Here is an 18,012-nt window from a genome sequence, read left to right on the forward strand (position 1 = left end):
TGCAGTTTAATCGTACGCCGTAAATCATTCTCCTTGTGATATTGTTGTATAGTAGCTTTTAAAATTCTATAGGTCATTCAGCAATGACTCAGTTTATTTTTCAGAACGAAAGCATGAACACTGGAATAGCGTTTGTTTATCGAAAGACATTTCACACATATTTTGGATGTATTCTTATCGTGAGACACGCAATCAGTACCACACTGGATCCAAACGAAGACCAACTGTGATGAAAAAAATTAAGCATCCTCTGATACGTATTTTGTGTAATATTTCTCCCCCCCTTTTTTTACAGGTTGACGAAACGTTTTGGAGCTGGATCCCTAAAGGAAGGGCCACCCAGGAAGACCAGCCTCAGTTGAAACCCTGGAGAATGTGGAACGAGTGCAAATCCTTTTCAATGTGGAGCCATTACATCGAAAACACATTCAGCATGGCAACTCAGGATGTCACGGCTGTCTCTTCTGAGAATAATTAAACAGAACCTTTACCTTTTTCCTTACAAAATTCAACTGCGCCTAACTATGCAGGACAGTGATATGGTGTAGCGACTGAGGCCTTTACAAATGGAACAGTCGTTAAGGATCAGTTTTAGTGATGAGGCACACTTCCGTCGTCATGAGGACGTCAACAGACAGACATGTCTCCACTGGGCTACTGTGAATCCACACGTTCACGCTGCTGGAATAGCCCCCGTATAGTTCCGATCTCAAACTGCATGATTATTTCTTTTGGAATTATCTAAAGGACAGAGTCTTCTAAGATGCACCTGCCACACTCCAGGGCCTTCGTACTACAATTTCCAGAGAGATCCGCGCTGTCGAAAATTTTCATCTTCAGTAATTCATCACAGAATTCAATTCAAGTCTTTGCACACTCTTTGCTGCAGAATGAGAGCACTTTGAAGACCTTTTCAAAAAGAAGAAAAAAAGGAACTCTTCTTCAAAATATTGGCCAAAGAAGATTTCATCAGATAACTCACCCCGATGAGTTGAATCATCTAGCGAAAATGTCATTTCGGCACAGTGAAGCATTTGTAAAATATTAGGGGTGTCCATGTTACGTGGGAAACTGTTCCACTTAAGAGAAAGTTCCGGTGCATGTTCCCTTTCATTTACTTGATTTCTTCCTTAAATCCTGACTCAGATTTCCTAAAAATAAATAAATAAAAGAGAAGATGGCCTGGCGGTCAACGTTTATCGAAATTAGAACAGGGAGCCTGTCTTATTTTGATAATAATGCGTCACTGACTCTTTTATCGCCGGAATAGTATAGGACACTGCAGGTAGACCAGTAAAACACATGAGTGAACTGATAATGCAATGAGGACCTACCAAATGATAAGACACTTTATCAAGTAATATGTTGGCTCCTGCAAAGAAAAGAACCTCCATAGATACTGAAGACGATTCGTCATCCTTAAATGCCCTAACATAGTTGTAATGGTTGCAGTGTGTTCACAAGGATATCAAGACAGAAGAAACTTATGTCATAAGAACTATAACCACATTTAATTTGAAACTGCAAGGCAATGCAGGGCTATTAAAATAATCTCACAGTTTATCTTCTGAGAGTGCGAGTGATGATACGAGAGAAGGCGGCATTAATTTTGTGCTGCTCTCTTTCTCATGGAGGTCCTTCTGCCACATGTCTTGTCTAATATATAGCAAAGACTTGGTCCTACTGAAAACAATTTGACAACAAAGAACCGTGTTTTTCTGTCAGAAGTAATTCATATCATTAGATCAAAGCAAAGCAAACCTGTGTGTGTATGTGAGAACTTTGTAATTTCTTGTCACTGAAGGCATTAAAAACGTAGGAAAAAGGAGTGAACATCATGGTTTAACATTCGGCCGATGATGATGTCATCAGAGATGCAGCGCAAGATCGGACTAGGGAAAACGGGCATGAAGTTCGAAAGTGTTCTTTTCAAAGAAGCCATCAAGACTTTTGCTTTCAACGGTTGGGGGAAACCCTGATGTGGATGGGCGAACAGGGATTTTAATTGTCAACCTGTCTAATGCGAGTCCCGTGGGCTGACCACTGCGGCGTCTCGGTCAGTGCAGGATGTAGTAAGAATAAGTCAAACAAAAGCAAGGCGAAGATAATCGTAGCTTTTAGAAAACTAAATAAATAAATCTCAAAACAACAGCTGTTATGGTGCCATAAAAAGATAGGTTGCGTGAAAGCGACAGATTTACACATTTAAAGCATACACATCAACAAGAACGGGTAGTATCAAGCGTTTGGAATACTGTCCTGGAAATGACACTGTGGAAAATGAAATGGGAAGAGAAGAGAGAAGGCTTGGCAACTTGAGATTTGTGGATGCCACTGTATCATTGCCTAACGGCAACTTGAGTTTTCCGAACAACACTGAGTGACTCGAATCTATGGATACTGGTACGGCTTCAAAAAGTCTGTTGATTGACCTTAGCTTAAAGCTTTCCAAAATTCAACGAAATGGATTGAGAGGATATGATTTTGTTGACAACTTGATTCTGGAAACCTGTACTGCAATGACTCCACGACGACCTTTCATTTTTATTTTATTTTTGTACCACACACCAGTTGCGATCTAAAGGCTATTTTCAAATACCTGGTAACGTACGTTGGTTCTTCGGTCATAAAGTAATTGCGATAACAAATATTGGCAATTTAGCGGAAGTTGGTGTTACTAAACAGAAGTACGCATGATCATGTGTTGGTGAGATTAGTGATAAGTTTAATTAGGAAAAGCTTCTGAATGTCGAATTATTTGAAGCTCATTTGGAGCTTATCACACAACAGTTGATAAATTTGAGCATTGTGTTAATGCAAATGTTCGATTGGTGGAAATACAAAAAAGTTAAAAAAGCTAACGCATACAAACCAACTAAATTCAATAAATAGGAATAAGCATAACATACAAATTAATTTCAAGTTTTTTCAGAGCGTAGAAAATCTGACTAATATTTGATTTATCCCCACAACAATGACCGTGCTAAATAAAAGCCTAAAATTTAATACAGAACCTCTCTTAGGAAGCAGTACGATGAAAAACCTTATTGAAAATCCTATGTTAGCTCTCGATATGGCTCACTTGTCTCCACATGATCGAAACAACACTATCCATAAAACCGCGAAAGTAATGTATACACCAACAGAATTGGAAAGTAGGCTCACCATAGGAACAAAGAGAGGTAGTGAAGTCACACGTGAAATCAATAATACGAAAATAAAACAATAATTAACAGTTGCAGCCATCAAGAAGCCATTCAAAAAATTTATAGGAACTATGGACCAGGATCACAGGAAGTTCTGATCCAACTCGTAAATATGAAGAATAGTAAGACATAAAATCTTCGATCTCTTTATAACCGCTTAGCTTTGGTAAATGCTCACCAGCTGATGTTCTACCAATACACATCTTTAGCTACGAGACACAGACATCGAATAAATTGTTTAAATGGAAACTAAGAAGAGCACAAATAGCAGTGGTAAGCAGAATGTTTACAGCAGATGAAAATGTGGAAATAGGAAGACACATACGATCGACTACAAAACTCAGTGCCATCTTTCACTGAAATGACCGTGAGATGATTATGGCGAACAAAACTAGTGCTACACTGTTGTCCAAGTAACAGACGAAGATTTTGGATAAGGAGGATAGACCGTCATACTAGTTCATCCGGAAAAATCACTGTGTTTACTAGAAAAGAAACAGCTCAAGTTCACACTCTATGAAGGAATAGATAAACTCACGAGTCAATGTGTCTCTGAAGAGGCATTATCACTTGTTGATAGGAATGATAAAGTTTCTATTTCGCTACAATAAAGATAAAAATTTACACCGAAGAATAAAAACTGCGTGCTTGATCTCTTGCGGTAAATTCCAGCTGTCAATTGTGGATGTTATAAAAAATGGGAGGAAATGATCCTCAAGTGACTATAGTAAGTAAAATGATAAATAATACACAGTACTGCCAGCGCTGTAAAATCGGGCTTCAGCTTTACCCCACAAGCATCCTGAATCATTAAGACGTGATCTTCACATCGCTCCTGCCAAAAGCCTATTTCCACACTTACAAGACATTCCAGGGGGAATACATTTGCAGAACGAATTCATAAAGTGCACATTCGTATTTATTGCAGTACAGCTGCAATACTTAGAGGCTCATCTCAGTGCTGCTTCTATGGTATTAATCAGCTGTTTTTTCGAACTGCCCTACAACTTGAGTTTACGCTTGGATACTGACGTTTACACTCAATTGTTCCAAAGCTGACAATCAGCAAACATGACGAAACAGGTGACAGAAATTTTTGACCTGAAACTTCGAATGGACTGGCGAATAACCAGTTTTTGAAACTGTACTGTGTAATACCGAAAGATCCCAAGGGGAAGAAACCCATACAACACTCCGACAAATATCACTTTTTTTGCTCTGAAATGGCAGCAATAGTAGTTGAACATTTAGCCTACTCGATAACGATTTAGTCCTGTGGGATGTACGTAAGTAAATGGATTAACGTCACGCCATGTTACGAAAAATCACACATTTGAGGAAAAAATGTCCATACAAGGACGGGAATAAGGGGAGTTTTCATGATCTACAAGAAAGTGATGGTGCAGAGGGCATAAATTATGATAAAAGAGCAGGAGACGGTGGCGCAAGAGCTCAGAGAAGTGGTTGCTAGAAGGGATTCTCGAAGATACTGCTTAAAAAAGTACCCTAATGTGTCCTGTAATTTGGCATTTTACAATAGGCTTTTTGTGAGCGTAAATTATACAACAACAAGTGAACTTTCACACGAACGAATGTCATATCTCTGTATACAAAATTATGTAACAAGGGTGTGTGTGTGTTCTTACTGCAACAGATATTCTTAAATATCATGGGTGATGCAAAAGTAACAGGAGAAGTGAAACATTGAAATGGATTGGCAGCAGAGCGATGTGGTTTTCGTACTTTTTTTAATAGTGATGAAGTCTATTGATATATAGTTGTATTGCGTCAGGTGGTGCTGTAGCGTTGCTATAGCTCATCGTTATCTAAGAAAGAAATAAAAACATTGCAGGCTGGTAAAAAAGTAAAATAATTATGACAAGGTATTTTTAAGGCCAGCGGTCAGAAAGGGCAGTTTCTTTTACTGATTAGAGGTATCGAAATATACTACTGTAGACTGTACTACACCACCCCGAAAACTACTGCCTTAACACAGCACGTCGATGAATAATGTAACAATTACCGTAAAAAAGAGGAAAGAACAAGAAGAAAAGAAAAAATGTCTAATGCTACTGGAACAACTTGTCAGACAAGTTTCACATTTTCGCTTACTTTTGCATCACCATGTAGCTTGTGCGTGAAATTGGAGTTTTACATGACGTGGCTCTATTTCAAGAGCACTCAGACAAGTACTTCTGCAGTAACACACGTAAAGCTCAATCTCTAACCACAAAATTTGGGAGGTTGTGGAGGGAGCTTTTGATACAAGAGAGTCGTGATCGCCAGCTGCTCGTTACAGTGTAATTACATTTTCTTTGGTTTCTTACCTCCATTTACTGCTCTGAAAATATCTGCAAAACAATGCGAATGTGGACGCTATGAGTTGCGTGTATCATTTGGAATCAAACACGTTCTATTTACTGACGGTACTCGCTGCTGACAGCACTAATTCTCACTTTGCTCTTCGTCCTCAAGTTACTTTCAGTACTGCTGGGGTCTGTTTCTTTCCAGATGTAAGTCTACAGTGATACATTGCACCGTGCATAGGTTTACTGTTGAACTGGCCAGTATACGGATCCTGTACGTGTTCACTAATTGCAGTGGAAGAGCGACGGCAGCCACGTCACCGTACCTCTGCATCTGCAAATAATCTGGTAATGATGAGCACTGCAGCTGACACTGATGTTAATAATTAATGAAAACCGCATCAGCCGTATTATTACAAATTTACTGTGTTACACAAGTTTCATTCGTAGAACATCTTCAGGCTGCCCAAGATTTTCTACGAAAGAAACGTCATAACACAATAAGTGTGTAACAATACATATATGTCTGGTGTCTCTTACTTTGGGCATGTCCTAAAGAAACAGACATCATTTTGATCCTGCAGCCACTATGAATCTAGACACTAAAAAACTAACGATGTGAGCTGCTAGTGAGCATTGGTCAATGGGGCAAACTGAAAATTTGTGCCAGACAGGGATTCGAGCCCGTGTCTCGTGCTTACTGGGCAGGTGCGCTGACCACTACGCCATCTGGTCACAGTGGTCACTATAGGCGCACGGACTACCCTAGCACGGTAGTCCATCAGCTCATTAGCCTCATCTCGCCCATTTCCGTAAGGGTTCGGGTTTGGTGTGCATCTGCGCTGAAGGGATCGTTGACTGCCATCGCCTCAAGTATACGCGTCATAAGTGGTGTCTGTTCTTTCGGACATGTCGAATCCTGATCCAGCACAAATTTTCAACTTGCTCCGTCGATATCAAGCAGTGCCGACTGCCAGCTAATGTCTTTAATTCCTCAGTGTCTTGTTTCATAGTGGTAGCAGGATCAAAATGGTGTCTTTTGTTTCGAACATGTCTGAAAGAACAGACACCAGTATAGAATTAATGCGGTAACAGCCATTGATCCCTTCAGTGTAGATGCACACCAAGCTTGAACTCTTACGGTAATCGGCGTGATGCCACGAGTAATGAGGCTGATGACCAAGGGCACTATATCAGTGGTGGGTGGTATAAGCTGAGAATCTGGGCGTGACGAGAGGTGTGCTAGGGTAGTTCGTACAGTTGTGGTGAGCTCTGTGCCCAGATGAAGTAGTGGTCAGTGCATCTGCCTAGTAAGCAGGAAACGTGGGTTTGAATACCAGTCCGGCACAAATTTTCAGTTTGCTCCTTTGATATAAATCAATGCCTACCGACAGCTAATGTCTTTAATTCGTTACGGTCTTGTAACAAAACAGTTTAGGTGGTTTTTGTTAGTAATTAATATCCAACAGCAAGTACTACGAGTGAATGGAACAAGACATACAGCTCATACAACCGACAATTGTGCTATTGTACAGATATATTCAATGCAACAAAGATGCAAAAATAAAGGAGGGTAAAAAATGAAACGAAATTCATTCAACTCGGGTCCTTTGTACCAAAATATTTAGAAAATATCCCTGAACAACCTCTGGAATTTTGTCTGTGGGCTTTGGTTTCGCTGTGTATAAATGCGCGTGTCTTCGTATAGTTGTAAAGAGAAAGGCGATATTTTCGCCACATTTTCTTTAAAAACAAAACGGGTCAGTTTTCATTTCGAGGGGGCAAATACATCTTCCTGACCCGCCGTAGATGCCCGACAATATAAGTCGACGGAGAACTTCGTCTGTTCCCGATGCAGAAGGATTAATTTCGGAGTATCGCCGCGCCAGTGCCTCTGTGAAGAGCTCCGGTCACCAAGTGACGAGAAGGTAGACGTGGACCGCCAGAGTCTTGAGAAGCCAGTGCCAGAGACGCCGGCGGCGGCTCGGTCACTGCGCGGGCTCGACCATGAGGTGGTCGGGCGCGGAGTGCCTGCGGGCGGAGGCACGGCCCCGTCCAGAGGCGCCGTTGCCCTCGGCGGCGCCCTCCTCCGTGGCGTCTGCAGCGGCGACGGCGGCGGCGGCGGCGGCGGCGGCGTGGTGGTGGCGCGCGCAGAGCCCCGGGGGCCGTGTGATGACGATGGTGGGCAGCTGGTGCGCGCCCGACTGGCGCAGCAGCGCGCGCACCGTGCCCTCGGGCGGCGGCCGCGGCCGGTACGTGGGGTAGCGCGGCGCCCAGCCGCGGTCCGACGTGCGCACGCCCGGCGCGCGCTCCAGCGGCCGCCGGCGCCAGAAGTAGCCGTCCAGCGGCCGCGGCCCGAACACGCATGGCTCGCCCGTCGACACGGCTGCCGACAGCGAGCACCTTACACCCAGCTCCCTGAAAGTCTGCTAGACTAGAACATGCAGGAAACAATGCGGGTGCACGATGTATTCTGTGCTGAGACGAAATACAGAATACTTTGTGGCATCCCCACTCATCGTTTATTGGTCCAAAACTGGAGGACGAAAGTAACTTCCGCAAGATGTGTCACTGCCGAGTAACACACACTACGGGCCATTAAAATTGCTACACCAAGAAGAAACGCAGATGATAAAAATATATTATACTAGAATTGACATGTGATTACATTTTCACGCAGTTTGGGTGCATATATCCTGAGAAATCAGTACCCAGAACAATCACCTCTGGCCATAATAACGGCCTTGATACGCCTGGGCATTGAGTCAAACAGAGCTTGGATGGCGTGTACAGGTACAGCTGCCCATGCAGCTTCAACACGATACCACAGTTCATCAAGAGTAGTGATTGGCGTATTGTGACGAGCCAGTTGCTTCGCCACCATTGACCAGACGTTTTCAATTGGTGAGAGATTTGGTGAATGTGCTGGCCAGGGCAGCAGTCGAACATTTTCTGTATCAAGAAAGGCCCGTACAGGACCTGCAACATGCAGTCGTGAATTATCCTGCTGAAATGTAGGGTTTCGCAGGGTAGAGCTATGGGTCGTAACACATCTGAAATGTAACGTCCACTGTTCAAAGTGCCGTCAATGCGAACAAGAGGTGACCGAGACGTGTAAGCAATGGCACCCCATACTATCACACCGGGTGATGCGCCAGTATGGCGATGACGAATACACGCTTACAATGTGCGTTCACCACGATGTCGCCAAACACGGATGCGACCATCATGATGCTGTAAACAGAACCTGGATTCACCTGAAAAAATGACGTTTTCCCATTCGTGCACCCAGGTTCGTCGTTGAGTACACCATTGCAGGCGCTCCTCTCTGTGATGCAGCGTCAAGGGTAACAGCAGCCATGGTCTCAGAGCTGATAGTCCATGCTGCTGCAAACGTCGTCGAACTATTGGTGCAGATGGTTGTTGTCTAGCAGACGTCCCCATCTGTTGACTCAGGGATCGAGACTTGGCTGCACGATCCGGTACAGCCATGCGGATAAGATGCCTGTCATCTCGACTGCAAGTGATACGAGGCCGTTGGGATCCAGCACGGCGTTCCGTATTACCCTCCTGAACCCACCGATTCCATTTTCTGCTAACAGTCATTGGATCTCGACCAACTCGAGCAGCAATGTCGCGATACGATAAACCGCAATGGCGATAGGCTACAATCCGACCTTTATCATAGTCGGAAACGTGATGGTAAGCATTTATCCTCCTTACACGAGGCATCGCAACAATGTTTCATGAGGCAACGCCGGTCAACTGCTGTTTGTGTATGAGAAATCGGTTGGAAACTTTCCTCATGTCAGCACGTTGGAGGTATCGCCACCGGCGCCAATCTTGTGTGAATGCTCTGAAAAGCTAATCATTTGCATGTCACAACATCTTCTTCCTGTCGGTTAAATTTCGCGTCTGTAGCACGTCATCTTCGTGGTGTAGCAATTTTGATGGCCAATAGTGTAGTTCGATGAAATTTGGAACATAAATACATGGGTTAGATAAAAAGTAGTGGAACACCACCTTAACATGAAGGATGTGCGTCACATGGCATTCTCGATGTTTGTATTTGACTGCAGGAGGTCAGTTGATGGTGTGCAGTGAGTGGCTACGGCTGTGTTTGAGACAGTTGCTATGTGCACTGACTGAAAGTGCCGAAGGCCAGTTCTAGCACCCTAACAAAATGTGAAGGAAACATGAAAAACGTGTATGGACCAATACTGAAGTGCCATGTGGTTGTAGCGCACGATGTAAGGTGTCAGGCAAATCCAACACCTTCCATGACAACCCTGACATGACAGCAAATCCGGCAATATGTCACATAGCTCCGAATAAATCCTGACATTAAATGAACCAAGGTAATACGATCAACGAGTGAGCAAATGGAATACCACAGACTAACACAAGAACGTCTAAATGCATATCATACCTTCCCACCGTGAAACAGACGCAGTTCCAAGGGGAGAAACGAGAACAGAAGCCGAGAGCAGAACCGTGTTAAGCTAGAAGGCCCTACGATGAGAGCAGGACAATGGGACACCCGCATCACCACCCGACCGCCAAGAGGTCCATCCCCCAGCCCATGTTAAAAGATAGAGCCCTCCAGAAGAACAGTATAGATCTTACGATAACACTAAAAGGGCCACATCAGCTGCAAGTTTTAGCGTGAGACTATACGTGTCTCTGTTACGTAGCAAACATTAAAAACATTGCCCCACCACAAAAAGTATAACGTTTCTCATTGGATAGACAGAATTTTTGTAGGCGGAGCTCAAGGTTAACATTGATACGCTGATTCGTCAGTTGAAAACACAGCCAGATACCTTTTTCTTAAACCAACTTCGGTAAACAATAGCAAGGATAAGTTCGAGAGAGTTGCTACCGAGACGGCGAGGTGTGTGGAGCTACGCTGCCTGTCGCCCCTGACGCTGCCTAACCACCGACAAGGTAATGAATGCATGCGATGCCGCGTAAAAGCGCATAAGTCTTCACCAAGAACTGCAGAAGTCTCATCTGTTACATACCCTTTTTACGTAATACTAGTGTCGATCGTCAATTAAACTTCGTCATATTCACATTTGCTACTTGAAGTAAAAATCTGAAATGCGATGATTTTTCTGTTATATAATTATTGAGAAGCCACATCAGCCACTGTAATTTACGACAACTTAAATAAGTAATTAAAGATAATTGAGGGTCACTGTAGACCATTTTTGATAGTTTTCTCTTTTATGAAACTTAATTTAAACCTAGATTATAGATGTGATATGGCATAGGTTATCCTTCGATCCATTATAGAACTTGGAAACCCATTCAGGGAATATTCGTTCACATTTTTGTTGAACGCAGTTGGTTTTTATCATCCTGTATTAAAAAATTTCCTTTTATCAATAGTGCAATTTATAAACAATGTTTTGTGAGTAGAATAAAAATTCCAATGGTAAATATAACTGCTTTTTTCTACGTTTATTTACCAGCTAACTAAAAATAGGAAAGTCTTGAACCCCCTCCACTAAATTTAGTTAGTATTAAGATTCTTTTACAGGGAGTGCAGTGAAGCTGACGCTGAAATCATTAAGTATTTGATTATATCATCGCTAGTCTCACTGAACTCTTCTGAACTCTATATGTCACGTGTGGTCTGGCGTCTCCTTACCAGCAACAGGTCCCAGGTTCAAACTAGTCAATTCCCTAAAAAAACACGCTCAGAGCGTCGTTGCGCGGAAGTGGTAGGGAGATACGACTTAGAACAAACAGACGCCACGCAGAATGTTAGAACGACAGAGTTTCCTTCTGGCACTGCATCCCATCATCCTTCATAACAACATACAATGCCACACGGCGAACCCTGTGCAGGAATTTCAACGTAAGTGGGAGTGGCAGATACTAGAACATCCGCCGTTTTCAGTCGATACGAGTCCATGCGATTACGACGCGTTTTCCAAAATGAAGTAATCTCTTTGGGCATGCTCTACAACACAAGGGAAGGCATACGTGCCATAGGGTGATCCTCACAAGACATCTACAGAGACTGATGCGCTGACGATGTACGACACCTTCCATCTCTGTGAGGGAAGGTGATCCAGAGCGGAGCGATTTTATTGAAGTCATGTAATACGGTGAACGTCTGGTATGAATTATAACCGTGTTGTTACTAGCTTTTATCCAACCTGTGTTGATAGAACTGCCACAGTGTACGAGGGTTGGAACTTTAATAGTGGCAACTATTTATTTACAGCTCGTACAAAATAGATACGTGTTTCAAAGTTCTACTGACCTTCAAAGTAGTCATCAGCATTGTGTACAACCCGTTGCCAGAGATGTGGAAGTCGTAGGATACTCCTAGCAGTGCCAATTGTGTTGACAGTTCGAGCGGGGCGTTCTATTGCCCGACGAATTTGTAACAGTTCTGAAGCGAATGCCGTGAAGTGTTTTCTTCAGTTTAGAAATCGAGTTGAACTTACGAGGGCTTAAGTCAGGGCAGTGCAGTAGGTGGTATAGCACTTAGCAGCCCCATCAGTGAAACAAATCAGTAACAGCTTGCACTGTACGTGCTTGAGCATTGTCCTGCAAAATGATGGTCAGGTCTCTGTCTCTACGCTGTTCATTTTTGGAACACAACCTACGACCAACCCTCGTAGTATAGTATAGGAGACAAGTTAAAGAAATAACAACGAGACCAACATAAATGACATTTTTATTCTAAGATACTAATTATACTGAAGTCACTGCGATTTATGATGGTCGCCTGGACATCACAGACTGTCGGACAAGGTGTTTACACTGTACAGTCACAGTCACTGTCACAGCCGCAGCCCAGTTGAGATGGTCCCACAGATTCCTGACTGGGTTTAAATCCGTGGAGTTTGGTGGCTAGGGCATTACGGTTGGCTCATCCTGGTGCCCCTCGAACACACACATACACTGCGAGCTGTGAGACACTTTGCATGGTCCTGCTGGCAGATGCCATCGTACCGAGGAAAAGCAAACTGCAAGTAGGGATGGAGTGGTCCTCAAGGACAGATGCATACTTGGATGCATACTTGTGTTGATCCATTGTGCCTTCCAGAATGACGAAACATCCCCCGACCAAAACGATCTCTCCTCTGGTCTGGAGTCTTCAGAAGATTGTTCCAATGTGTTTGCTTTCAGACGTTTCACGCCGTACACGCCATTGGGCATCTGTCTGATGGGCCAAAAAAATCTGGTTTAACTGAAAACGCCGCCTGTCACCACTCAGTGGACATTAAGCTGCGGCATTGGCGTTCAAATTCCAACCTTCGCCGCCAGTGAACAACAGTCAGCATGGGTACGTGAACCAGGAGCCTGCTGCGGAGTCCCACACGCTACAACATTGACTGAACGATCGCTGAGCAGAGACTGTTGGTAGCCCCTTGGTTCGTCTAAGTGATCAGCCGCACAGCAGTCGCACGTCTATTCGCCTGTACACATCTCTGCAGCTATGGTAAACACTTGTTACCTATGGCTCGTGCTGCCGCACAGTTGCTTTGGCGACGGTTTGGATTGCGCTACTTTGACATGCATGGTGTACTTTAGTGGCATGCGAACAGTTTACAAACTTAGCCATTTCCGAAATGCTTCTACATTTGATCCAAAAGCCAATGATCATGCACTTTTGGGCGTCAGATAAATCGCTCCGTTTCCGCATTGTGACAACGACTGCACTGTTTCCATGTCCCCCCCCCCCCTTCCCCAACACTCCCCCCGCCCCCCTGACACGCCTTAATACCCTCCATTGCAAGTGCCTCCACCTGCCATCTGTGGGTGTTACTGCACGCTGGCGTCGAACACAGGCTGTGGTCATATTAATGTGAGTGGACCGTGTAATAGGATGTGTCATCACCAAGGACGGCAAAGTATGCTCTGTGTAAGTAGGCTGTTTAGGTTTTTATGTTGGTAACGCCACGTAGCGCTCTGTATGAAAATCACTGACTGTGCTGTGTACAGTCTGTGGCTGGTTTGCATTGTTGGAATATTTGCTATTGTAGTGTTGGGTAGTCGAGATGTGAAGAGCGCGTAGCGTTGTGCAGTTGGAGGTGAGCCTCCAGCAGTGGTGGATGTGGGGAGAGAGATGGCAGAATTTTGTGAGCAGACGATCTGGACGTGTGTCCGCCAGAAAAAGGAAATTTGTAGGACTGGATGTCAATGACATTCGAACACTACTAAGACCCATTAAAGAATAATTTTATGATCTACTTTCTTAAAAAAGGGAGCACAAATAGACATTTCCCTTCACAGGAATTGCAAACATAATTTTTTCAACGATTTGGTAACTTTTCTGGTACAGTAAGTTAAGGTGATGCATCACCCCAGTGTTATGATCTGACATAGGTATTAGACATTTCCTATCTTTACTCTAATATTCTTTCTGCTTGAGATTTGTCATGTTTAGGTATAAGTTATTGCATTTGTCACTTTGTATTACTCTGCTAAGCCAGTTTTACTACTGATTTATTTTTCTTGTTGCTGCACGTTGGCTCATATTAGTTTTAATGTTCCATTTGCTTTGTTAATTTAGATATACAGCTGCTTGCTTTGCCAATTTGCATTTTTCTGTCATTAATGTTTGTGTTAATTTGTTATGTGCAGCTGCATTGCCTCGTCCCTTAGTATATATATCTGAGCTCAGCAGATTTAAGTTGGCTTAAGAGGGGGTAGGCTATAAGAGAATGAGCTGTGATGAATTGGAAGAAATGCATTGAGAAGCTAGAAGCAAAAAAAGTTTGGCAAAAAAGTACTGTACAATGAAGAATAATTATTTTGAAAGAGGATACGAACAGAACAGTAGGGTTTAGGGACCACAGGTATAGATAGGACTTTTTGGGAATAATGATGAACTAAGGGAGATCTCCAAGAAGTAAAGAAAGTTTTTTTGCAAATCAAATACGATAAATACTGCAATAAAACAAACCCTGTCCTTTCCTTTTGTGTTATCCCGCTATATGTTTGTGTACCCTTGTGTATTTGTGTTCCTCCTGTCTTTATGTGTTTATCTGATAAGAGTTATGTTCTAGAATTTTTCTAATAATATGTTATTTACTTTGTAAAGATGTTTAGACATCATTTATTCAGTTTTGTTTTAATGCTCATGTGTGAAGTTGAGGTTTCGAAAGCTATTCTGATCTTTTATGTATTTGCTTATGTCATAATTCCTGTAACATTGATGTATAAGTTTATTTCTATTCTTTTTAAAGCCTGTATAACTACAAATGTTATCTGTATTATTATGTTCCTTAATGATGTTTTTTGTATCTTTGTAATTGTAGTCTCATGTCGTAAATTTGCAATTGTATAGACACCAGTTCTTCAAATTAAGTTTCATTTAAATGCACACGTTTTTGTTGGTCACAGTATATGCACAATATGTGAGAAGTTAAAAAAAAGTGACTTTCAGTTCTCGCACAGGTGTTGATAATTCAGGAAGGGACTGATTAACACCATTGGTGGTTTTAAGGACATTTCAAAAATTTTTTGTGAGTGCACAAGTGGTGTTTCATGGACTTGCTATATTATCCGCAAGACTCTTCGATGGTGATTGTGCCAGCTGGTGTGGCCATGCGGTTCTAGGCGCTTCAGTCTGGAACCGCGTGACCGCTACGGTCGCAGGTTCGAATCCTGCCTTGGGCATGGATATGTGTGATGTCCTTAGGTTCGTTGGGCTTAAGTAGTTCTAAGTTGTAGGGGACTGATGACCACAGATATTAAGTCCCGTAGTGCTCAGGGCCATTTGAACCATTTGATGGTGATTGTGCACCCGCATTTCCTCCTCCACAACTCTTCCATTATTATCCATGATCCTCAGGCACTCGCTTCTGTCATTCCTCTTATTTCTTACCATGGTGTAAAGTACTTTTTTGTTCCCTTCACTGTCCTCTTCTAACATTCTTGTCCATTTTTCCATCCACTTCTTCTTCTCCGCCCTTACTATGGTCTGTGCCGCTTTCTTGCTTTCCTTATATTTTACCCTAGCTTCCTCTGTTCGGGTCTGGAACCATTCTCTGAAGGCTTTGTTCTTTCGAAGTACTGCCTCTTTACATATGTTGTTCCACCATGGGGTTTCCCTACTTCTCCTCTTTGTGCTAGTTCTTCCGCACACAGTCTCAGCTGCCTCAACTAGAGCCCTCTTAAAATCGCCCCATTCTTCTTCCACTGTTCTCTGATCTTCCTTTGGCAGCTTCTTCCTGATCAGTGTCTGGTACTGGGTCCTCCGTTCATCCTCTTTCAGCATCCATGTCTTCAACCTTTTCTCCTGTATATCTGTTGCCCTCCTATCTTTTTTCTCTCTTAGGGTGGCTACCAACAGCCGATGGTCGCTGTCTAAGGCCTCAGATGGTATGACCTTAACATCTGTGAGGCTGCTCATCATCTGCCTATCCACTAGTACATAGTCTACTACTGAAGTTTGGGACCAGTCCCCACTGTACCAAGTTATTTTGTGACTACTCCTCTTCTTGTACCACGAATTTGCGATCGCCAGCCCATTCCTCTTGCAGAATTCCAGCAGCAATTTTCCTTCTCTATTTCGGTTCCCCCAGCCCTCTGGTCCCATTATCTCCTCGAATCCTTTCCTGTCTGTGCCAACATGTGCATTGAGGTCCCCTATTATAATCTGATTTCCTCCATTTAGCTGCTTTTGCATGTCATCTTCAAATTCCTCCTTCTCCTTTTTTGTACACCCCACCTGTGGGGCATATGCTTGGATGATTTCAATGCTTTTTCCTTTCACCCGTACTCTGGCTTTTATCATTCGATCATTGATACCTTCCACCTCCTCCTGCAGACCCTCTCTGACCACTATTGCCACTCCATTTCTTCCCCTCTCATTCCCTATCCAGTACAGTTTACATCCTTTACTTAGTGGTTTTTCACCAACTCCTCTCCACCTAGTCTCAGCAAGTCCCAAGATGTCCAATTTCCTCCTTTCCATCATTTCTACAATTTCTTCTAACTTCCCAGTTAGAGTCCTTACGTTTAAGGTGCCCAGCCGTAAACCATCTCGTAATCCTTTTCCATTGCTTGGTCCGTTTCCTTTAAATCCGTTCCGTGATCCGAGGCATGTTCCCTTTTTGGAAGCAGTTGATTTATCCACTACTGGCTTGCTAGGCCTATCGCAGCTTCACCAGAGCCCCGTTAGCCGTCACGTTTCAGGGTTCCCATAGGGCCTTCTCAGCTACCGTAGCGGTCCTGGGGCACACGAAGTCCCCGCTGTACATCGCCCCTAAAGGCAATCCCCTACTTTGTGCCGTTGCCCATCTCCCACGACTTGGACGAGGGGTTGGACTTATGGGAGAGTTGTGGAGGAAATGCATGAGCTCAAAAAGATTTGGAAGGAGTACTTTGAAGATCTGTTGAATGCTGCCAAGCAGGTAACTAACAGCGATGGAGAGCCTAAGGCAGCAGACGATTATAATAGTGGGGAAATTGATGATCTAACTTGGAATGAAGTGGAAGAAGCCATAAAGAGGATGAAAGGGGGCAAGGCACCAGGTTGGGACGAAGTAACAGTGGATATGATACGAGCAGCAGGAGAAGTAGGAACCCAGTGGCTATACAGAGTGCTGAGGGTGGTGTGGAAGGAGAACAGAATTCCTGAGGATTGGAAGAAAGGAATTATAGTCCCGATCTTCAAGAAAGGGGATAAAAGGAGATGTGAGAACTACAGAGGAATCACCCTGCTATGCCACTGTGGAAAAATCTATGAAAAGATCCTGGAGAAGAGAATAAGAAGCAGTATTGAAAGTAGACTGCAAGAGGAGCAGTACGGTTTCAGACCGGGAAGATCAACAACGGACCTCATATTTGCGGTAAGGCAACTGCAGGAAAGGCACTATGAGTACGGGAAGGACTTAATCATGGCCTTTTTGGATATTGAGAAGGCGTATGATAGTATCTGTAGGGACAAGCTCTGGGATGTGCTGAACGCAAAAGGGATAGATGAAGAGATTACACGAAAAGTCAGAAAAATGTATGAGGGAAGTGAGAGTTGTGTGAAAGTGGGGAGGGAACGTACTGCATGGTTCAAGCTGGAAAATGGGCTGCGACAGGGAAGTGCACTTTCGCCTTTATTGTTTATTATTGTTATGGATGAAATCCTACAGCAAGTATCAGATGCAATTGGAGATCATAAAATGAAAGCAGTGCTTTTTGCCGATGACCTGATGTTATGGGGAAATTGCGTGAAGGAGGTGCAAGAGCAGTTAGATGCATGGGAGGCAACGGCAGCACAATATGGAATGCATTTCTCTGCAAAGAAAAGTGAAATAATCGTCACAACAAGGAAGAAGAATAGGCCAAATGTGGATATAACTTGTGGAGGGGAAAAACTACAAGTGGTAGAGAACTTCAAGTACCTGGGAAGCGTGATTGAAAGTAAGGGGGGAAACGCAATGGAAATAAATGAAAGATGCAGAAAAGCAGGGCAGTTCTACAAATGCATTAGGGGGCTTATTTGGAGCAAGGAGGTGCCACAGAAATCCAAG

The 18,012-nt window shown here is 43.4% G+C and overlaps 1 protein-coding gene across 1 annotated transcript in view; it reads right to left on the minus strand.

Moving 5' to 3' along the window:
• Positions 1 to 7,500: 7,500 nt before the first annotated feature.
• LOC124805726 (arrestin domain-containing protein 17-like) overlaps positions 7,501 to 18,012 on the minus strand; it is a 381,347-nt gene continuing 370,835 nt past the window's right edge. Inside the window, exon 10 of the mRNA XM_047266296.1 lies at positions 7,501 to 7,898. Coding sequence (XP_047122252.1) covers positions 7,501 to 7,898 — 398 coding nt within the window. The remainder of the gene's footprint in view (positions 7,899 to 18,012) is intronic.

Source organism: Schistocerca piceifrons, chromosome 7, assembly GCF_021461385.2.
Source record: "Schistocerca piceifrons isolate TAMUIC-IGC-003096 chromosome 7, iqSchPice1.1, whole genome shotgun sequence".
NCBI classification, from domain to species: domain Eukaryota; kingdom Metazoa; phylum Arthropoda; class Insecta; order Orthoptera; family Acrididae; genus Schistocerca; species Schistocerca piceifrons.